Source organism: Poecilia reticulata, chromosome 16, assembly GCF_904066995.2.
Source record: "Poecilia reticulata chromosome 16, P_reticulata-male-v2, whole genome shotgun sequence".
NCBI classification, from domain to species: Eukaryota; Metazoa; Chordata; class Actinopteri; order Cyprinodontiformes; family Poeciliidae; genus Poecilia; species Poecilia reticulata.
In genome coordinates, this window is record NC_088845.1 from 797,557 (window position 1) to 820,529 (window position 22,973).

General features: G+C 51.5%; 2 protein-coding genes across 9 annotated transcripts in view; one reads left to right on the forward strand and one right to left on the reverse strand.

The window, feature by feature from the left end:
• Positions 1–82: 82 nt before the first annotated feature.
• Positions 83–9,816, forward strand: LOC103477457 (immunoglobulin superfamily DCC subclass member 3). 2 transcript variants are annotated; one of them, XM_081616992.1, is made up of 15 exons: positions 3,077–3,211; positions 3,438–3,544; positions 3,642–3,947; positions 4,032–4,176; positions 4,251–4,381; positions 4,484–4,621; positions 4,950–5,108; positions 6,968–7,133; positions 7,237–7,487; positions 7,561–7,725; positions 7,822–8,010; positions 8,112–8,219; positions 8,293–8,416; positions 8,507–8,606; positions 9,699–9,816. In XM_081616992.1, exons 3-15 carry the CDS (start codon positions 3,674–3,676, stop codon positions 9,771–9,773), a joined length of 2,025 nt encoding a protein of 674 aa, XP_081473118.1. In that variant the 5' UTR covers positions 3,077–3,211; positions 3,438–3,544; positions 3,642–3,673; the 3' UTR covers positions 9,774–9,816. The 2 variants fall into 2 exon arrangements, with proteins under 2 accessions (XP_017164846.1, XP_081473118.1); XM_017309357.2 differs by lacking the exons at positions 3,077–3,211; positions 3,438–3,544 and adding an exon at positions 83–167.
• Positions 9,817–14,860: 5,044 nt separating this feature from the next.
• Positions 14,861–22,973, reverse strand: part of LOC103477459 (gonadotropin-releasing hormone II receptor-like) — a 9,290-nt gene continuing 1,177 nt past the window's right edge. For 4 of the 7 annotated variants that reach the window (XM_081617005.1, XM_081617007.1, XM_081617006.1 and 1 more), the window contains 3 exons: positions 22,580–22,973; positions 15,556–15,757; positions 14,861–15,419 (listed from right to left, as the gene is read on the reverse strand). The exon at positions 22,580–22,973 is cut by the window's right edge. In XM_081617005.1, coding sequence (XP_081473131.1) covers positions 14,986–15,419; positions 15,556–15,757; positions 22,580–22,973 — 1,030 coding nt within the window. In that variant the 3' untranslated portion in view covers positions 14,861–14,985. Of the gene's footprint in view, positions 15,420–15,555; positions 15,758–22,568 lie in introns of all 7 variants that reach the window. The other 3 variants (XM_081617009.1, XM_081617004.1, XM_081617003.1) reach the window with 3 other exon arrangements.

Below are 22,973 nucleotides of genomic sequence, written 5' to 3' on the forward strand. Positions count from 1 at the left end.
TCAGTTGGAGCCCGACTTCAGACGGAGCAGCAGCGAGGAGGCTCTGCAGCAGAACCGGGTCAGAACCAGAGGAGAGCCGGGTTCTGTAACAGGGAAGAGAAGAATCACGACGCTGTTCAGCCCAATGATGAAGATGTTGATGATGCTGCTGGGACTCTGCTGCTCAGGTCAGATTCTGTTTCAGAACCAAAGGTTCTGTTCACCGACCCGACGCCAACAGAACTCTGAGGTTCTGGATCTGATTCATCTTCTGGTTTACATTCTCTCCTCTTCATCATTTCCTGGTTTCTCCTCCTCTTCGTCAGTAATCCAGAAGTTTCCAGGTTTCCGTTTCTTCCTGTTTGTTCTGCAGCTTTTCTGCTTCAGCCAATCAGAGCATCACATTCGTCATCTGACCAATAAAAACACAGCAGTAAGGTTTAATGAAAATCAGTTTAAAAGCTGCTGGAAGGCTGATGCTGCAATCTGATCGGATCAGAACCAGAACCATCATCATCACCGCTGTTCTTCTCTCTCTTCATCTTCCCTCCATCATTTGCTCCTTTTCTCTTCATTTTCTTTTGTCTTCACTCCAGTTTGATCTGCTGCTGGTCAAACTGGGAGGAACTGGTTCAGTCTAAATGAACCCAGTTTAACCTAACCCAGGTGACTCACCTGAACAGGAAGTGACCCGTTCAGCAGCAGACTGAAGGACATCTGTCCGGGGGGAGGGGGGGCGGGGCTGTCTGGTTCTCAGGGTGCTGAAGGATTTACCCCAGGGGGGGGTAATTGTTGGAACCGTGAAGTTCACGTTCAGAGTCGAGTGGGCGGGGCCTGGGGGGCGGCCTCATGACCTCCTGACCTCTGGGCCTGTCTGCTGCTCAGGGATGGGGGGGATGTGCAGTCAGACCCCCCCATGATGAGCCCCTCCCCCTCAGGAAGGAGGGGTGATGATGATGATGCTGGACCTTCGGAGTCCCGTTTTAACGAAGCGCCATTGGGGCCCGGCCCGCCGCCATCGGGCCGCCGCCATCAGGCCGCCGCCATCGGGCCGCCGCCATCGGGCCGCCGCCATCGGGCCGCCGCCATCGGGCCGCCGCCATCGGGCCGCCGCCATCAGGGCCGCCGCCATCGGGCCGCCGCCATCAGGGCCGCCGCCATCAGGGCCGCCGCCATCGGGCCGCCGCCATCAGGGCCGCCGCCATCAGGGCCGCCGCCATCGGGCCGCCGCCATCAGGGCCGCCGCCATCGGGCCGCCGCCATCAGGCCGCCGCCATCGGGCCGCCGCCATCGGGCCGCCGCCATCAGGGCCGCCGCCATCAGGCCGCCGCCATCAGGCCGCCGCCATCGGGCCGCCGCCATCAGGCCGCCGCCATCGGGCCGCCGCCATCGGCCCTAGCGTTTCTTCGTAAAGCGAAGCAGGAGCTGCATCACCGGCAGCAGCGTCGCCCACATGGGGACGGAAACGCGACAGATTCTCAGTTATTTACAGCTCATGGAAACATTCACTTACATCTATTTTAGATTTATTAAAAGTAATTTAACTTTAGAAATCACCCAGTTATGCTTTGATGCCATGATTATTCATCATATAATAATTTGGAAAAAATTATAAAATAAATTAATTTCAGAATTTTAAAATTAAAATAGTTTCTAAAGGTTTTGGATAAAAACTTCAATCATGTCGTCGTCATTCCCTGATTCTCCAGAAAAACATCATCAGCTCCATCGCTACGGCAACACCACGGCGCAAACAACGGCGGGTCTGGGGTTGCTGGTTCGATCCCACACAGGAAAACATGTTGATCCATGTTGCCATGTTGATCCATGTTGCCATGTTGATCCATGTTGCCATGTTTTCAGGTGTTTTATTCTGCAGCAATGCTTTGTGTTTTTATCTCTGTGTCTGTTATTATCAGGTTCTGGTCCAGAACCAGAACCAGATGAGGAACGACCAGGAGGTTCTGGCGGGTCCGACAGCTGCAGTGGGGGTGCAGAATCATTGTGTCTGGTCCGGTTTGTTGTTCTGATTGTTTTCTTTCATGCTGGGGGGTCAGAGGTCAGTCAGCTGGGTGGAAGAGGGGGGGGGAGGGGGGGGGGGCTGCAGACTGGAGCTGAGTTCAAGTGCAGCTTCACAAACCGACCAATCAGATCCTCCGGTGGTCTGGAAGAACTTTATGAAAGTCATTTCAGTTCATTCATTCATTCATTCATTCATTCATTCATTCATTCATTCAGTCATTCAGTCATTCATTCATTCATCACAGTTGATCGGTTATCAGTGCAGTGAGCTCAGCTACTTATTATGACCAGTTTAGATGTTTCTGTGGAAACCAGCAGAGCATCGTTGACCCGATCACAACCTGGTTCCGTCCAGTGGGTCCGGTCCAGCTTCGGTCCGGTTCTGCCTCCTCTGGGTGGTTAAACAAGACCTTCAGTTCTGGTTCAGTTTGAAGAACCGCAGCTGAACCCAGAACCTGAACCACAGGTCAACTCCAGTCCTGCAGCTGCTGCAGCACCTGAACAGAGTAATCGGGTCGTTAAGGTTCTGGATCTGCAGCAGGTGATGCAGCTGCTGCAGCACCTGAACAGAGTAATCGGGTCGTTAAGGTTCTGGATCTGCAGCAGGTGATGCAGCTGCTGCAGCACCTGAACAGAGTAATCGGGTCGGTAAGGTTCTGGATCCGCAGCAGCAGGTGATGCAGCTGCTGCAGCACCTGAACAGAGTAATCGGGTCGGTAAGGTTCTGGATCTGCAGCAGCAGGTGATGCAGCTGCTGCAGTCCAGGGTTTTGTTCCTGTGGCTCATCTAAAACCCGCAGGCCAGGAGTTTGACGCCCCTGAGTCCTGAACCAATCACTCGCCGCTTTGAAGCGGCTCAGCCAATGAGATCGAGTCACCTTTAATAACCACCTCAACCCAAAGATTGAGCTGTGACGTCACACCCGGTGGGCTGTCACATGACGTCAGGGCTAAAGCTGCGTTCACACCGAACGCGTCTGACGCTTCAGGTCGGACGAGCCGCTGATGGAGGCGCGAGGCGCGTTGGAGCCTCAAATCCTGACAATCTGGGTTTTATCTACTGGAATCAACAGAATGTCGCGTGTTTGAATCCTCCAGATGATTCACAGGTTTCCCGAGTTTCACTAACCAGCTGGACGCTGTTTACGTCTCACGTCCCCAGCTAACCTGCTAACCGCGTCGGTGCCTGCGCGTCTCCTGCAGGACCCCAGGTACAGCCGCCACTACGTCACAGCAGAGTCTCTCTGATTGGTTCGCGCTCCAGCTGATTGGCAAATGTTCAGCCTCAAAACTCCCGAAACGCTTCAGTCGTCGCGCCCTGTCAGACGCTGCTGACGCTGCTGACGCGCTCGGTGTGAGCAGCTTTAGCTCCGCCCACTCCCTCGTGTGGCGATCCTGATTTAAGGAGTTTGTTTTAACCCAGAGTTCTGCCTGCAGGCGCGACCGGAAGGAATGCCGACGTCATCATCATCATCATCATCATCATCACCTTCATCATCACCTTCATCAGTCTCCATGGTTCTCATTCCTCAGTAGAGCCTGCAGTGAGTTGAGTTGTGCCCTGAGTTTTGCCTGCAGGCAGCCCTTATTGCCACCGTGTGCTCCAGCTGAGGCCCCGCCCCTCTGCTACCTGCCCTCCAGGTGCGCTTGGAGCCTCGGAGCTGGCCTTCCTGATGGAGCCCAGGGACGTGATTGCCGTCAGGGACCGCCCCCTGATGCTGCACTGCCAGGTGGAGGGGGAGGGGCCCGTCAGCATCACATGGAGGCATAATGGCGTTCCCATAGCAACCGGTGACAGGGCGGCGGTGCTGGCCAACGGCACGCTGCTCCTCAGGAACTTCTCCAAGAGGCGAGAGAGCAATGAGTCGGACGCCGGCGAGTACGACTGCGCGGCGCAGAACCGCTTCGGGTTGCTTATCAGCCGCAAGGCGCGGGCGCAGCTGGCCTGTGAGTCACACCTGCACCATGCAGCATCATCCCCACCTGCAGCACACCTGACCTGACCTGACCTGACCTGTCTCCATCCCGCAGCGCTCCCAAAGTTCCTGTCCCACCCACAATCCCTGGCGGTGGACGAAGGGGGTGTGGCCAGACTCAGCTGCCAGGTGAACGGGATTCCTGAGGCAAACATCACCTGGCAGAAGGACCGCCTCCCTCTGAGCACCGCTGACCCCAGGTGACCCTCCTTTCCTGCAGCTCCTGCCAAGCTTCCAGAGTCTCGTCATCACGTTTCCCCCGCTGCGTCCGCAGGTACACTCTGCTCCCCAACGGCGTCCTGCAGGTGAGCGCGGTCCAGCGCTCCGACGCCGGCCTGTTCCGCTGCGTCGCCTCCAACATGGCCAACACGCGCTGCAGCCGCGAGGCCCAGCTGTCCGTCACCGGTAAGCAGCCAGCCGAGGCCCGGAGGTTTGAACGCTGACACTCACCTGATCGGTGGTGTCAGCGGGTCTGGGCCGTTTCACTGATGGGTTCTGTGGGTCCAGTTGCAGGGTCCAGAACCTACAAGGAGCCCGTCATCCTCTCTGGACCTCAGAACCTCACCATCAACATCCACCAGACCGCCATCTTGGAATGCATCGCAACAGGAAACCCACGCCCCATTGTGTCCTGGAGTCGCCTTGGTAACGCCACCATCACCTGTCCTCCCCTGTCCTGTCCTCTTCTCCCCTGTCCTCCCCTGTCCTGTCCTCTCCTCCCCTGTCCTCACCTGTCCTCCCATGTCCTCACCTGTCCTCCCCTGTCCTCCCCTGTCCTCACCTGTCCTGTCCTCTCCTCCCCTGTCCTCACCTGTCCTGTCCTCTCCTCCCCTGTCCTCACCTGTCCTCCCATGTCCTCACCTGTCCTCCACTGTCCTCCCCTGTCCTGTCCTCCCCTGTCCTCCCCTGTCCTCCCTTGTCCTCCCCTGTCCTCATCTCACCTGTCCTCACCTGTCCTGTCCTCTGCCACCAGACGGCCGGTCCATCGGCGTGGAGGGCGTCCAGGTCCTGGGGACGGGGAACCTGATGATCTCGGATGCGTCTCTGCAGCACTCCGGGGTCTATGTCTGCTCTGCCAACCGGCCCGGCAGCCGGTCCAGAAGAACTGCGCTGGGACGCCTCGTGGTGCAAGGTAAAGAACCGACTCTGGACCACTGGCCTCACAGACAAACCGGGCCGATCCAGAACCAATCGGATCAGACAGATTCTGAATCAGTTCATGGTTTTCAGTTCTTTGTTGGAATCAGTTCCTCTCAGAGAGAGGAGCGTAGCAGCGTGACTACAACGAGCGCTCTGGATGACCCCAGCCAGCCTGGCAGCAGGACAGGTTCATCTGTTGGACTCCAGCAGAACCAGCAGGCTGCTACCAAAGGGTTCTGGTTCTGGCCCAGATGAAGGTCGGTTAACTTCGCTCAGCCTGAGGTTGGGGGCTGTGGGGTCAGAGGTCAGGCCATTAGCATGTTGATTAGCATAAGAAGAGACGCGGCGCACAATGAGGATCTGGTTCCCACAGCGGTGCCGTCTGTCCCGGCAGAACCCGACCCGGTCCGACCTGCCCTGTCACTGAGCAGAACGTCTGATGGGCCCATTTATTCTGGTTCTGTTGGGCTGCAGCAGAACCTCTGATCTGCAGTCAGTACCAGCCGACCCATCTGGGTCAGAACCATGTTCTGTGTGTCGCAGAACCCAGTCAGTTCTCTGAGGCGGTCCAAAGAAATGAGGAAGATGAAGAATGCAGCGTCTGGACCAGAACCAGAACCAGAACCCGGATCAAACTGGACCAGTTCTCCCAGTTTGGGTCGTTAGGATTTATTTGAATCATCTTCATCCCTCTGTGTGTGTGTGTGTGTGTGTCTGTGTGTGTGTGTGTGTGTGTGTGTGTGTGTGTGTGTGTGTGTGTGTGTGTGTGTGTGTGTGTGGGGGTGTGTGTGTGTGTCTGTGTGTGTGTGTGTGTGTGTGTGTGTGTGTGTGTGTGTGTGTGTGTGTGTGTGTGTGTGTGTGTGTGTGGGGGTGTGTGTGTGTGTGTGTGTGTGTGTGTGTGTGTGTGTGTGTGTGTGTGTGTGTGTGGGGTGTGTGTGTGTGGGGGTGTGTGTGTGTGTGTGTGTGTGTGTGTGTGTGTGTGTGTGTGTGTGTGTGTGTGTGTGTGTGTGTGTGTGTCTGTGTGTGTGTGTGTGTGTGTGTGTGTCTGTGTGTGTGTGTGTGTGTGTGTGTGTGTGTGTGTGTCCACGCTTCATAGATCATCTTTATTTCTCTACTAGTGAAACCATCCCCCCCCCAAACACACACACTATCTGCCCTTTGACCCCTGACCCCGCCCCCTCCCCTTTCTTTGTATTTAAAGCCAAATGGGCGGGGCTTCAGGAGATGTGAGGGGGGTCTCCGGGTTACCATGACGACAGGCGGCCAGAGGCGAGACAGCACCTGTCTGTCTCTGGGGGTGCAAGGGTCAAAGGTCAAAGTGGAGTTTAAACACAGACACAAAGAAGTTCAAGTTCAGAAAGAGCGATGAGTTCACTGACGGGACGACAGCGTGGGAAATCCCAGAGAGCAGCCCCCTGCTGGAGCAAAGAGGCAACTGCAGCTGCTGCTCTTCATCATCATCATCATCATCATCATCATCAGGATCTTCATCTCAGGCGTCGCAGAGAAAAAACTTTATTTAGCAGAAAGACACTTTGTCTATTGTATCGCTATGGCAATACAATAGTTTTATTGTTGTGTTATTGTCCTAACAGCTCTGGAGAAACTGGATCACAATCCTCTCAAAGCTGCAAGGACCCTGTTTCCAGCATACTTTTTCCTTCCACCCAATTTTCCCTCCATGCAGAAGGCTATTAATTATTCCGATGTTCTCTTTTTTAATAACATTTAGGTTTTTATCATCATGAATTTCACAGCATAAATGAATCCTGAAGTTTCAGTGAGTGGCTCTTCCTGCTGCCAGCGCCCCCTGCAGGAGGCTCCTGTTAACGCTCCCATGTCGCCCTGCAGCTCCTCCAGAGTTTGTTCAGTGGCCGCAGTCCGTCTCCCGGCCAGCAGGGGGCAGCGCCGTCTTCAGCTGCACCGCCACCGGTGTCCCCCAGCCGCACCTCATCTGGCTGAAGAACGGCAAGCTGCTGGCGCCTGGCGACAACGTCAAGCTCACCAACGCCAACACGTAAGGCTGCTGGGGCCTGGGACCGGGCCGGAACCGGGTCAGAACCGGGTCTGGAACGGTTTCTGACCCGCTAGATCCCTCTGACCCGCTCTGCCCCCTGCAGGACACTGGCCATCACGCGCATCTCTGCAGAGGACGAGGCGATCTACCAGTGCATCGCAGAGAGTGGCGCTGGTACCAACCAGGCCAGCGCCCGACTGGCAGTGGCGCCGGGGCCAGCGCTGCCGGAGGCACCCGCCGGGCTGCGCTCCACCGCCCTGAGCGCCGCCGGTTTACGGCTCACCTGGGACCAGCCCGACCCACGGGACGCCCAGCGGATCATCGGATACGTGCTGCACATCCGGAGGCTGGGAGGTAAGAGCTGGGCCGGGTCAGAACCAGGTCAGGTGGTTCTGTCTAGCAGGTTCTGACTCCACTGCATCCCCAGAACCCGACGGCGCCGAGCTGCAGGAGGCCGTGGACCAGAACACCTTCAGCCACGACGTCCAGAACCTGGAGGCCGCCACCAGCTACCGCGTCTACCTGAAGGCGTACTCTGCTGAGGGCGGCAGCCCGCCGTCCGCCGCCGTCACCGCCACCACGCTGGGCGGAGGTACGTCACCTGGTACACACCTGAGACACGCCCCTCTGGTCTGAGACACGCCCCCTCGTTCTTGTTGCTTAACGCTGCCCTCTGTCTGCTCCACAGTTCCCAGTACTCCCAGTTTCTTCACCAAGGTGCTGAACCAGACGGCCATGCAGGTGTACTGGGAGCTGCCCAGTAAGCCAGGGAAGGTGGAGGGCTTCAGGCTGCAGTACCATGGGGTCTCCAACCCCGACGTCCAGGGACAGGAAGTCTTCCCAGGACACATCAACACTCACTCCATTTCCAACCTGGGTGAGCAGCTAACGCTACGGAGCCAGGTGTAGAAGTGGAGGCCCCGCCCCCTGCTCACCTGGCCAGGGGCTCAGGGTAACCTGGTGTGTCTGTGTGTGTAGAACCGGCGGCGGTTTATGAGATCCAGCTGGTGGCGTTCAACGGGAACGGAGACAGTCCGTCAGCTCGTCGCCTGGTGTCTCTGGCGGAGGGCGGAGCCTCAGCAGCAGGTAGGCGGAGCCTCCAAGGCTGGAACCAGTTTGGCCAGTTTAGAGGTTAACCTGACAGCTTTGTCGCCCCCAGCTGGTCAAAGCTGTAATTGCGACCAGTCCGACCCGTCCATGTCGACGCTGCTGGTCGGCGTTCACAGCGGCCTGGCCTGCGTCCTCTGCTGCCTGCTCTTCATCCTGCTGGCATACAGACGCAGGTACGTCATCATCATCATCATCATCATCATCATCATCATCTGTCTGCTTCCTCTCTGTCATCATGACCTGCAACTTCCTGGTTTTTTCAGTTTTATCTGCAGGAAGGAGGGGAGCTGGGAGACTCCGGCCACCCTGAAAGGAGTGAGAGGGGCTAAAGGTCAAAGGGCACAGAGCGTTGAGCTGAGCCAGGTGAGGAGACCACCTGAACGATTAGCTCCAGACCTGGTCACCATCATTCAACTGAATCCAACCAGCCAATCACAACCCAGAAACATGCGCTGATCTTCATACGTCCCATCAGCCAATAGAATTTCAGGATGACCGCCATTTTTCAACATGGCTGCCATTTATTTGAGCCTCTTGAACCAGTTATTGCCATGAAATGTTTCCCATTTTCAAAGCTGTGTGAAGCTGAAACTCCAAACACGTCCAGCAGAGTCTGAATGGATCAGCCGCTTCCGTTACGTCGGCGCCACCAGCTGGTCTGTGGTGTGGATCACAATGTCACCCATTATATTATACTAATGACTAAATCTGAGTTGGTGCTTCCAGAGTTTAAGTCGATCACATTCACCTGATTAATTTCACCTGGCTGTACTTCCTGTTTGAGTTCTTCGTTGGTGTCTTCCAGCACGTTCCCGTAAGTTTTGTTTTCATGTCGTTTTATGCAGTTGATGTTGCTAAATTTTTGTAGCAAAGGGATTACAGTATAATTTGTGGCATAATCAATACAGTTATAGTAAAATTCACCCTAATCAGGTGAATGTGATCGACTTAAACTCTGGAAGCACCAACTCAGATTTAGTCATTAGTATAATATAATTAGTATAATATAATGGGTGACATTGTGGTCCACACCACAGACCAGCTGGTGGCGCCGACGTAACGGATGCGCTGATGACGTCATCGGCACAAACGAAGCTCTCAGCCTATGAGCTGGAGTTTCAGCTTCACACAGACTGGATGAACTTTATGTCATGAAACATTGAAGAGATAAAATGCAGCAGAATCGGAACCGGAGGACTCTGCTGTTAGCGAGTCTCAGACCAGGAAGGAGAAGAAGAAGAAGAGAGGCCGACGTCTCAATGTTAGCATTAGCTTCTGCTAAGTTTTTTAAGATTTCAAATGTGCTTAGTGGCTTAACATTAGCATCTTCTAATAATTTGTATGTGTTTGGTGGTTTAGCATTAGCTTCAGCTATAATATGTGTTCAGTTCTGCTGATGGTTCCGATCAGAACCATCAGAACCAAGCTAATCAGCACCTTTTGCTCCACCTGCAGAGATGTGGCTCCGCCCCTTCTCCAGTGACCGTCATGGTTGAGTCGAGTCGATCTGCTGAATCTGGAACTGGATAACCCCCCCCCACCTGGTGCACCCCCCCCCACCTGGTGCCCCCCCCCCCACCTGGTGCCCCCCCCCATCCCCCCCACCTGGTGCCCCCCCACCTGCCCCCCACCTGGTGCATCCCCCCACCTGGTGCCCCCCCCATCTGGTGCATCCCCCCCCCCTGGTGCCCCCCCCCACCTGCCCCCCACCTGGTGCATCCCCCCCACCTGGTGCCCTCCCCACCTGCCCCCACCTGGTGCCCCCCCCCCCACTAACCCCCTCCAACAGCCTCACCTCCACCTTTAGCTGCAGAGACCGGCCGCTCTGTTCACTACCTCTCCCACATTGAGCCAAAGCTGAACCCCTCTGACCCAGTACCATGACGACCCGGTCACATTGACCCTGACCCCTGACCCCTGACCGTCCTCTGAGGAATGAGTCACTTCCTGCTTGAACCAAAACCTTTTTTCTTTAGTTTGGTGTCGTTTCCGTTTGATCACCAACTGTGCCGAGTTCCCGCCGGTCCGACCAGAACCGGGCCTCAGAACCCCCTGAGCAGGTAGCGGACCTGCCGGGCCTCTGGGGCCAGAACCAAAGGGATTACCACGTTCTGGCCAGCAGATGGCAGTAGAGCTCACTGTAGTGGAGGAAGACCCCCTCAGCTGCCCCCCCACACCTCTACCTCAGGCTTTGACCTCTGACCTCCTGCTGCTCAGGCCAAGCTACCTCATAACCAAAAGCTCCATGATTGTCCCTTGACCTCTGACCTCTGAGCTGCTGCAGAGGTGAAGCAGGACAGTTTGGACATGGTGGACGCCTCTCTGGGACGTCCTCACCGTCTCTTTATGAACACAAAAAGGCGGGTGAGGCCACTTCCTGTCGGCCATGTTTCAGCCTACCTGTGATGGAGCCAAATATTAACGTGCTGATCGGCGTCCAAAGAAGAAGTTCTGACCCAGATTCTGTTTGTTGTCGCTCTGAAGAACAAACGAACCAAAACGACGAGTTTCTATTGGACGACGAGTCCAAACGACCAAATGAGAGACAGATGGAGACACCTGCAGCTCCACCTTCACCTCTGACCTCTGAGGTTCATATGGAGAACCACAGAGGGCCTGGGAGTTCACCGAGTTCGGTTACAAGTCTTTACGGTGACCCCTGACCCCCGACCCTGAGGACAGCCTGCAGTAAAACTTGGACCTGTCCCTTTAAACTCCCAGCGTAGGACTGGAGGACACGAGTCTCACCGAGTCCATCAGTGGAGTCCCCCTGCTAAGCCCCGCCCCTCTGTCCTCGGGGTCACATGTTCGCTCTGCCAGGAGCTTCTTGCTGCCTTGATGTCGGTTCTGGAGCGACCCGGTTTCATGCAGAGCCAAACCTTTAATGTTGCTAATTATTCTAGAACTTTCTTCCGTCAGCAGAGTCCAAGTTTCAGTCGTCGCCGTCGGTGGCGGACAGGAAGCTCTGCCAAATTCTGCTGATGTGAAGACGATTCCCGTAGGTCCAGAACCCCGACCCGATTTCACTGTTTGTAGATGGAAACTGCTTCCAGCTGGAGGAGATGGACCGGAACCAGGACCAGAACCCCCCAGCCAGAGCGGCTCTAGAAGCTGTAGATCATAGAGATTTGAGGCTAGAACCAATGATGAAATGCTTTAATGGTTTTCTAGTGAAGCGCGGAGCTTTAACTGATTCTGATGCAGATTTTTATCTGTTTGAATGAATTTCCTGGAATGTTTGAATATTTTTCTGCTCTCTGTTGTTTAGACGCCAAATAAAAGTTATTCATGTAGAAACTGGACTGAAGTTCTGCTTCTTTTCACTCTGAGCCCGGTTCTGGTCGGGTCCATGTCGGCAGGATCCAATCAGATGATCTATAATAAGTGAAGTCGCTGTTTCTGACTCAGCGTCTCCACCTGGTGGCGGGTCAGCGGCTACGTCAGAACTGCTGACGTAGCAAATCAATCAAACACTTGAAGCATTTGATTGATTTTATATTTAGTATTTTCCTTCAGCTGTTTGTTTCTAATGTCATCCATCCATTTTCTGTACACCCTCAGTGGGTCGGGAGGAGCTGCTGCCTCTCCAGCTAACGTTCCGAGGTCACCTGGACGGGTCACCTGGACGGGTCACCTGGACGGGTCACCTGGAGGGTCACCTGGACGGGTCACCTGGACAGGTCACCTGGACGGGTCACCTGGACAGGTCACCTGGACAGTCACCTGGACGGGTCACCTGGACAGGTCGCCAGTCTGTCTCAGGGCAGCACAGAGACACACACTCACACCTAGTGGCAATCTGGAGAGGCCAGTTAACCTGACAGTCATGTTTCTGGACTGTGGGAGGAAACCGGAGAAAACCCACCAAGCACAGGGAGAACATGGAGACTCCATGCAGGAAGACCGGGAATCGAACCCAGAACCTTCTTGCTGCAAGGCAACAGCTCTACCCACTGCGCCACTGTGCAGCCGGTTTCTAATGCGATGCTGCAAAATATGAATAAATAAAACGCTGCTGGTTACAGACATATTGTAACCTCATGTCTATGGTTACAAAGTGCAGCAGCCCAGGAGGATCATGGGTAATGTAGTGATACCCTGCTTTACCACAGCGCTGTCAGCCAATCAGAGCCTAGGGGAGGAGCCTAACCTCGACCTGATCAGAACCTGCAGGTTCTGTTTGTTCACCTTTTGTTGCTGCGTTTCAACAGATTATTTACTGTTAACTACGGAGGCCTGTAGGGGTCATGGGGATGTTTTTCTTTTGCGTTTCCTCACAGTGACGTCTGAACGCTGTAAGCTTTTCTCATCTTACTTTCTGCTGTAATATGAGGCTTTCATCAGGTTTTCCATGTTAATATCTCAATGTTACATTTATTTATATAGCACTTTAAGTAAAGTTTATTTATAAAGCGCTTTTCACAGACATACAATCACAAAGAGCTGTACAATAAAAACCAACCTTAAAACCCTACAAAACACAAAACCACCAGAAGAAACAACCAGAGATAAAAACCTGGGAAAGTCAAAATGTTTTAGCTGCTTTTTAAAACCTCCAGAGCGTCAGACTGAACGACCCGGCCGCTGTGGGTTCATGGAACAACCAGGAGATTCAGACTGAGGAGGGTCAGCAGAGCATTTAGTTAAAAGTGACCCAGATGGTCAGCAGCCTGGCCAAACGCTCTGCATGTTTAAAGCGAATCCTAGAACCAGAGCCGGTGTGGTGAATGTGGAGCAGCAGAGAAACGACAGGAGACGTCCGGCTGCAGATCGCAGACAGGAAGTGAGGTTTGTCCAGGCAGGACGTTACAGTGACCCAGACAGAAGCATGAAGGATTTTCTCCAGGTCGACTCTGGAGAGCGTTTGTCTGATTTCAGAAATGAGTCAGACGTGACACCTGTTGATTTTACCAACAGGCAGCAGGAGACAGTCGTCTGGCTGATGTTGAGTCGGTGACTGGGAGCAATAATCAGTTTGTTACTGGTGTTTAGGGACAAACGCTGGACGAGGACGGCCAACCTGTCCAGGTGATGGTCTGAATGATAAGAGATAAATGAAAAGGACGGAATGATGCCAGGAAGTTTAATGATATCAAAAGAAAACAAAAGTGGACCCAAAACTGAGCCTGGTGGCACCCCACAGGCTAAAGGGGCGGAGTCAGAGGAAAGCCTGTCCGTCTTGATGCAGAATGTCCAGTCAGATTAATATGAGGTCAGCTGGTGGATTGGACTGAGCCAGAGACGGCAGCCAGGACCTTCAGCCTGTTGTGTCACCAGCAGCTGATAACAGATCATCGTGACTGAAGCAGCTGCAGTGGGATGATGTTGAAGTCAGACTGAAACAGATCAGAGACGGGATGGAGATTGGAGATGGTACCGGGGTCAAGAGTGGGTTTCTTAAAAAGAGGGGTCACTGCTGCTTTTTTAAAACACAATGGGACGAACCCTTGGATCGGGGAGCTGCCAATTATTTACAAGATTGGAAATAATTGGATGGAAGTTGGAGCCTGGACAAGCAGAGAGGGGGGCAATATTTCCAACAAACAAGTTTCATTTTACCAATTAGTGAAGTCAGTTCATTTAATGTAATTGGAACAAAAGAAGAGAATGAATCCGAACACTGAGGTTCATCAGGGGAAGGAGAGGAGAGCAGCTCAGATATTAGTTTTCAGGTCAATCCATCCATTTTCTTTACACCCTCAGTGGGTCAGGAGGAGCTGCTGCCTCTCCAGCTAACGATCCGGGTGAGAGGCGGGGTCACCTGGACGGGTCACCTGTCTGTCACAGGGCAACACAGACAGACAGCCATGCACACACACACACACACACACACACACACGCCTAGGGACAATTTGGAGAGGCCAGTTAACCTGACAGTCATGTTTCTGGACTGTGGGAGGAAACCGGAGTACCTGGAGAAAACCCACCATGCAGGAAGACCGGGAATCGAACCCAGAACCTTCTTGCTGCAAGGCAACAGCTATTACAGTTATTCATTAAAGTTTTTTTATTTAGAACCTTACATTTTGTAAAGGTGTAGCAGAGATTAGATCAGTCAGGCTGAACAAAATGTATAAAATTAGAATGTTATTTCTCAACAGGCTGCTTACTGAGAAAAACAGGTTTGATGTGAATCACTAGTCATTTTCGGTCCTGCAGCTTGAATGTGGTTTAAAAACATCTGAAATCACATTTTGTTACTTTTCACTGCAACTTTTCCGACCCCCCAAAACTGGACTTGTTCCTAGTCCCCAGGAACGAGATGGATCTGCGGCCGTGAGCAGCGCCACCTGTCGGCTCTCAGGACAGATTTCCAGATTAGAAACATCGTTTTCACGCTCAGAAATAAATAAAGTCCAAACCTTCAGAATGAAGGACTTATTGGGAATACAGCGTGAATTAATTACCAACATTGTGTCGGAGAAATCCGTTGCCCGTGTTTATTGCAGTAAACTTGTTATGAGGAAACGCAGCATGTCCCCTGCAGGGCTCCGTAGTTAATCACTTCCTGCTCATCATGACAGGGTTCATGGAGCCAGAGCTCCTGGACAGCAGGTGGCGCTGCAGGTTCTAATATCTGGTCATCAGCCAATCAGAGCACAGGATAAAAGTTCAAATACTGTGACCAATCAGAATCATTTTATTCAGAGATTCAATCAGCTGCTGCGACAAACTGAGAAACATAAAAAACATCAAATAAAACCAGAGAAGGTCTCGTGGTTCAGTTCTGGCCTGTTATTGGTCAGCGAGGCGCCGCCTGGTTGGCCTGGTGGGCGGGGCCAAGCGGCGCCTGGTTGGCCTGGTGGGCGGGGCCAGGCGGCGCCTCGCCCTCGCCGCTGTGCGGACACTGCCTGGCGGACAGGCGGTCCGGCGAAGCGCGGCTCCTGGTCCGGTGGCAGAAGGCGGCCAGGTCGGCGCGGAACGACGGCGTGTAGAAGCCGTAGATGACGGGGTCGCAGCAGGTGTTCAGGTTCCCGAACACGAACAGGGCGTGGTGGACGTACTCAGGTGTGACCCGCAGCATGTCCGGCTGGAACCAGTACCAGATTCCCAGCAGGTAGTACGGCGTCCAGCACACGACGAAGGACAGCACGATCACCACCGCCATCTTCAGCGTCTTCATCCTCGCCTTGGGGATCAGGTCGGTGCCGCTGCGCCGCAGGGACGATTCACCTGCTGGCAGGGGGCGGAGCTAAATCAGGGACGTCCTGCTGACAAGTGTTGCCACCGCAATTACAGGTGAGCTACATGATTAACACCTGACATCTAGTGGTGCTGCAGGTGCTGCAGGTATGTGGACCAGGTGGTGTACCTTTGTGCTGCAGGTGCTGCTGGTTGATGTGCAGCAGGATGCGGCTGTAGCAGCAGCTCATCAGCAGCAGAGGGATGACGTACAGCGTGACGAAGTGGAACATGTTGTAGAGCGTTTCCTGCCAGCGGTGAGCGAAGCTGCCGTGGGACGCGCACTGCGTGAAGTTGGCCGCGTCCAGACGGATGGTTCTGAAGAGGAAGAGCTGCAGCACAAAGAGCAGAATGATGATGGGCTGCAGCACAAAGAGCAGAATGATGATGGGCTGCAGCACAAAGAGCAGAATGATGATGGGCTGCAGCACAAAGAGCAGAATGATGATGGGCTGCAGCACAAAGAGCAGAATGATGACGGGCTGCAGCACAAAGAGCAGAATGATGATGGGCTGCAGCACAAAGAGCAGAATGATGACGGGCTGCAGCACAAAGAGCAGAATGATGACGGGCTGCAGCACAAAGAGCAGAATGATGATGGGCTGCAGCACAAAGAGCAGAATGATGACGGGCTGCAGCACAAAGAGCAGAACGATGATGGGCTGCAGCACAAAGAGCAGAATGATGACGGGCTGCAGCACAAAGAGCAGAACGATGATGGGCTGCAGCACAAAGAGCAGAATGATGACGGGCTGCAGCACAAAGAGCAGAATGATGATGGGCTGCAGCACAAAGAGCAGAATGATGATGGGCTGCAGCACAAAGAGCAGAATGATGATGGGCTGCAGCACAAAGAGCAGAATGATGATGGGCTGCAGCACAAAGAGCAGAATGATGATGGGCTGCAGCACAAAGAGCAGAATGATGATGGGCTGCAGCACAAAGAGCAGAATGATGATGGGCTGCAGCACAAAGAGCTGGCTCAGCGTTTCCTGCCAGGAACCAGCAGTGAGTTTCGTTAATCCTCAACATTCCTGCAGGGATTTTCCGTGGCATGATTTCCTGCAGCAGAGCTCTCGCTGCAGGAAACGCAGTCATGTGACTCACTCATCATATATTCATGTGTTCACAATGTTCCCTCTAGATGCATCTCTGCAAACACACCTGAGGACCAGTGAGGGCAGCATCACATGTTGGCGCTGCAGCCACACACCTGTAATAAATCTGGGATCATTAAATCAGATTACATAAATCGTTTCCATGAGTTTTCTGTTTGTCCGACTTAAAGGAAGAAACGGGATCATTTCTGTTCATGAATCTTTAGCCAGGTGGGAAATGAGACGTTTCAGACATAACTTCTGGTTCACAGTAAAACATTCACATTTAGCACAATGAAATGTGTGCTGTAGCATTTGATACAGTAAAAATTCTTGTAAAATATTTAATTTAGCAGTTTTTTTCACGTCTGTCCTTCTCGCTCCTCCAGTGGTTGATGCTCCGTCTGCTTCTTGCTTTATGCATCTCAGCCGGTCCAGATGTGTCACTTCAAGACGATTTCTGGATCATGTTTTGATATGATTCATTAAACTAAATCCTCTTTCATAATCAGCACTGGATGTTTGAAATGTGGCACAAATATCCACGAGCTGTCAGATCTCCTGAAGCTCCTCACATCTAAGTGCTGCAGCCTCCATATCTGAGAATGTGCCGACTGACCCTGGTCAGGTTTTTGCTTCATTATGTACTTGAATTCAACATACTGACTGTTAATGGGCTCCATAGTCTGTGGGTGGGGGGACAATGGCTTCATACTTCTTTGGCAGTGTAGAAATGTCTGCTGATCCATTGTCAAAACCCCAAACCCTAAGCTGGAAAAGGGTAGAGTGCCTTCTCCGGGTCAGGGGGGTCGTCCTGCCTCAAGTGGAGGAGTTTAAGTATCTGGGGATCTTGTTCACGAATGAGGGAAGGAGGGAGATCGACAGGCGGATTGGGGCAGCGTCTGCCGTGAAGCGGGCGCTGTACCGGTCCGTCGTGGTGAAGAGAGAGCTGAGTCAAAAAGCGAAGCTCTCGATTTACCGGTCGATCTACGTTCCCACCCTCATCTATGGTCATGAGCTTTGGGTCATGACCGAAAGAACGAGATCACGGGTACAAGCGGCCGAAATGGGTTTCCTCCGCAGGGTGGCTGGGCTCTCCCTTAGAGAGAGAAGCTCGGTCATCCGGGAGGGACTCAGAGTAGAGCCGCTGCTCCTCCACGTCGAGAGGAGCCAGTTGAGGCTCGGGCATCTGGTCAGGATGCCTCCTGGACGCCTCCCTGGTGAGGAGTTCAGGTCCCACCGGGAGGAGGGGAGACCCAGGACACGCTGGAGGGACGATGTCTCTCTATGGGAACGCCTTGGGGTTCCTGGAGGACCTGGAAGAGGCTGGGAGGGAAGTCTGGGCCTCCTGAGGCTGCTGACCCCGAGACCCGACCCCGATAAGATGGATGGATACTAAAATAAAAACCAGCGTGAAGCTCCTCACTGGGCTGAACCTGCATGATAAGGTTAGCGCCGGTTTGTTAGCTGCTAATGCTCCGACCAACCGGGACATGAACACCCCACATCATTCTTTGTTGACAAAGATAAATCATTCTCACTGCTCCTCAACGCTCCTCTGAAAGTGTGACTACAAGTTATTCCTGTGGTTCACAGAGCTGCTCAACCAGAGCAACACGGTGGGTTTAAACTCCTACCTCGATGTGGAGTTCTCCAAAGAATCATAATTCCTCACAGTGGTTGATGTAGATATCCATACTGGTCAGCCTGAGTCCAGTTTGAGTGAAAGGAGGAGCGCCTGATCCGCGCTGAGGTAAACTTAAAAGATCAAGCAGCGGCAGCGCGCTGAGGCTCCAGCGATGTGATTGGTCCACTCTCTGGCTTTAAATGCATAAACTATTAACAGATCAGAGCAGGTTTGTTTTCAGGAATAAATCTGCTGCGCCAGTAAAACTCAGAGCAACAGAGATGCTTACGATCCAGATTAAATGTTAATCTGGATTCCAAGCGGATTAAAAATTTTTGTAATCGACTTGCAATAAAAATTATAAAGATTTTAATGCAAAAAAAAGAAAAAAATATATATATATATTTTCTAATAAAAACCAACACTAAGCATGGGGCCCGCCAGGCTCATGCTTCACTGGGGGAAACTGCAGTATTTCTGATGAGGCCCTCGTTGACGTTTTGACACAATCACTGAACTGCCTGTTCTTCTACAACCCCTGGCAAAAAGTATGAACTCACCAGCCTTGGATGAGGACTCATTCATTCATTCATTCATTCATTCATTCATTCATTCATTCATTCATTCATGCTGTAAAACAAACTCGGATCAAAAACATGATACAATAATAAGGTCATTCCAAAGTGCAACTTGTTGACTTTCAGGAACTCAGAAATGAAGAGAAAACATTGTGGAAGTCAGTGAATGATACTTTTATTGACCAATCACAGGGAAATAAATATGGAGTCACTCAATTCTGAGGAAAAAAGTGAGGAATCACTCAAATTGGAGGTAGAAATAAGAACACACCCACATCTATTTCCTTTCCCTAAATGGACACCTGCCCCAGATGAGATGTGCCCGTTAGTCTGCAGTTAAAAACACCTGCAGTCATGACGCCTTGAAGGGCTGCTGGACGAAGTGGAATGGTGAGAACCATGGCTCCAACAAGAGAAATGTCCCTTGAAACAAAAGAGAGGATTGTGAAACGTCCTGAAGAAGGTAACCCTTCACGCATGGTTGCTAAAGATGTGGGCTGTTCACAGTCAGCTGTTCACAATGGCTGTTAAAGCCAAGCGTACTGGTTGACCAAGAAAGACATCAAAGCATCAAGACAAACAACTTAAGGCCATTTGTCTTGAAAACTGAAAAATTACAACTAAACAGATGAAGCATAAATGGGAGGAAGCTGGAGCCAATGTATGTGACCGAACCGTAAGAAATCGCCTAAAGGATATGAGATTTCAATACAGGAAAGATAAACGAAAACCAGCATTGACACCTAAACATAAAAGAACAAGACTGCAATGGGCTAAAGAGAGGCAATCATGGACTGTGGATGACTGCATGAAAGTTATCTCTGTGATGAGTCAAGAATCTGCATTGGACAAGGTGATTATGCTGGAACTTTTGCTTGGTGCCGTTCCAGTGAGATTTATGAAGAGGCCTGCCTGAAGAAAACAACCACATCTCCACAGTCCTTGATTATATGTGGCTGCATGTCAGGCAAAGGCACTGGGGAGATGACTGTGGTTAATTCTATCAATGCACAAGTTTACATTGACATTTTGGACAGTTTTCTAATCCCTTCAATTGAACAGATGTTTGGAGATGATGACATCATTTTCCAAGATGACAAAAACAGTGATTGACTCCATTCCTTGGAGAAAGACACATTCAGTCGATGTCATGGCCTGCAGATGGTCCAGATCTCAACCCAAGTGAAAACCTGTGGTGGAGATTGAAAAAAAAGGTCCACAAGAAGCTGCAACGCTGATCTGGCAACTTCTATCAGAGAGAGTTGGCACCAAATTGATGCAGAATACAGTTGGTCACTCATCAGTCCTCAGAGACTGAACGCCGTTATAAAAGCCAAAGGTGGTGCAACTAAATACTAGTGATGTATTTTGGATGGTCTTTTGTTTGTGTGTTTTTCATGATTTCACACTTTTTTCCTCAGAATTGAGTGACTCCATATTTATTTCCCTGTGCTTGGTCAATAAAAGTATCATTCACTGACTTCCACAATGTTTTCTCTTCATTTCTTTGAGTTCCTGAAAGTCAACAAGTTGTTTTTGATCTGAGTTTGTTTTACAGCATCAATGAATGAATGAATGAATGAATGAATGAATGAGTCCTCATCCAAGACTGGTGAGTTCATACTTTTTGACAAAAGAAGCACATTTCCTTTTTGCTTTTGCTTGGTGAGTGGATGTCCGTCTTCCCCAGGGGTGAAAATTGGTTTAAATTCTTGGGGGTATTATGACATAAGTATAATATATATTTATATATATATAGTGTGCTTTGGAGTTTCTGAGCTGATGAAATTTTTGGGAAACAATAAAAGCTGTTAGCTCTTGAATTTCCATCAGTCCACTGACTGCAATGCCATGATGTTCAGGATTTACCGTATTTTAATTAAACTATAAGGCTCATAGAATAGACGCTTCAGTCTGGGTTGCCAATTTGTTCCGTACTCGATTATTACACATCCACATTGGTAAAGAAATGATCCCCAGGTCTTTATATATTTATATACTAGCTGCTCCAGTCATTGTTTCACTCACGGTGTTGGTGTTCAGATATTGTGCCCAACTGCATTCTGGGTAACGGACCAACCAACACGCTGCCGCCTCAGTCTCTGTCTCTTTCCCCCTCCCCCTAGTGATTATCAAACTTTATTAACAAACCAGCGTTCTGACAGCTATCCCAGCATGCACCGCGCGCTTCTTCTTCTACGGGGAAATGAAGTCGGCGGCTGCTTACCGTAGCTGCTGGACCTGTAGTGGCTCAATGTTGGTCCATATGTAAGGAGCACCGGATTATAAGGCGCACTGACGGCTTTTGAGGAAATTTAAGGTTTTTAGGTGCCTTATAGTGCCGAAAATACGGTAAATCCTGAACATCATGGCATGGAGAGCATCCCAGTTTTCCATGTCTGGCATATAACCATTCATTTTATCTTTTAAACTGGTTCTACTGGTCCTGTGTCCAGACAGAGGGATAATCAGTAGCCCAGCATCATGACCTGTTGGTTCTGAAGATCCTGCAGCTTCTCTTCCTAACCCGGCGCCTCCTCACCCTGACTCTCACACTGACAGGAGGAACCACAGAGCTCTGTTAGGTTAAAGCTCATCTTCTGAAGTTGGGATGTTTTTCCTCCAACAGGATCCAGAGGAATCACCTCAAACCAGATGTTGGACTGGATTTTATCTCATTTGTGAATGTTAGAGCCTCATTTTCAACAGTGGAGCTATAAAGGTTGAAAAACGTTATTATTCTGGAGAAAATCTCATCAACATCAATATTTCCACTAAATAAGAGGCAAAAAAATGTGTTTGATAAGGAAAAGCCTCTCAGACTCTGAGCTCAAAGCACCAAACTATTTTTTATATCAGATAATTAATTTAATGTCACATAATTATGGCGGTAGAAGCCATTAGTTTGTTAAATACTTAATGAAACATTTACCGTGTTTGATGTTTGTTGTAAATGACTATAATCACACAGAACCAGGTAATTAGTCCAAGTTTGTCGTTTATTGAAGGTTCAGAAACTACAGCGGCTGTAAAGGTCAAAGGTGAAACTCTAAACCAGTCGCACCTTTTTATTCTCCGTCTTTCTGTGAGTCACACCCGTTGCCATGGCAACCAGAGATTAAAAACATTCAGTCCGTTACGATATCAGGTTTTCAGGCTTGATATTTATTTAGCATCATTAATAACCTCATGAACTCAGAGATGGTTGGTTTTAACTCCTGGTTATTTTGATGATGGCACAGAATTGCGCAACATCTTGTAGAAACAATAATTACCGAGATTATTATTTTTTGGGGTCATTAATTTATGTTTTTGTTCTTTAATAAAGTTTTGCCCGTTTTAAGCCAATCAGAGGACGAGCTGCTCTCGGCCAATCAGAGGACGAGCTGCTCTCGGCCCGCTGCTCCGGTTCAGAATCAATATGAACTGGGGAAAAAGCTCATTATTAACTGATTAAGTTTTAGATTCTTGAGAAACTAATCAGTCGCGGCTGATGGGTCCATCCAGCCGCTCTCCTCTCGCAGGACCCGCCCACGTTCCCCCTGCTCTGCTCTGACGTGTTTCCGTCTCTTAACGTCACAGTGCAAAACTAATGTTGGACTTTATTTATGCGCCGCATAGATTTTCTCTGCGCTGAATGCGCAGAGTGTGACGTGCAGCTTAGAGGGAACATTGTCATGGCAACGCATCCCTGACCCGTGTCTTGACCTTCAGTCGCTACAGTGCAACACACACTGCAGCAGAGGAAACCTGACACACACACACACACACACACACACACACACACACCACACACACACACACACACACACACACACACACACACACACCAGAGTCCTACCAGAATGATACCTGTGGGGAGGCCAGCAGCAGGCTCAGACTCCAGGCCAGCAGCAGCAGGCAGCGGTTCCTGCGGTGCGCGCTCAGGGCGTCCAGCGGGTGCAGGATGGCGTAATGGCGGTCCAGGGTGATGACCACCAGGATGAAGGCGGCGGCCTGCATGGCGAACAGCTTCAGGAAGCAGAGGAGCTTGCAGAGCGCCTCGCCACCAAACCACTGCACTGTGACGTTCCATGCCGCATCCAGAGGCATCACCACAAACGTCATCATCAGGTCCGCCGCCGCCAGGCTCAGCATCAGCGGCCTCAGGTGAGACGACAGCCGGCGGCCACGCCCACACCAGATGCTGACCAGCAGCGCCAGGTTGCTGCAGGCGGCGAACAGGAACAGCACCGAGGTGGCGCCG

Coding starts and splice junctions, on each gene's coding strand:
- LOC103477457 (XM_017309357.2), top strand. CDS start 125: ATGATGAAGATGTTGATGATGCTGCTGGGACTCTGCTGCTCAG. Junction 168..3,641: donor GCTGGGACTCTGCTGCTCAG/GTCAGATTCTGT, acceptor CCTGCCCTCCAG/GTGCGCTTGGAGCCTCGGAG. Junction 5,109..6,967: donor GGGACGCCTCGTGGTGCAAG/GTAAAGAACCGA, acceptor GTCGCCCTGCAG/CTCCTCCAGAGTTTGTTCAG.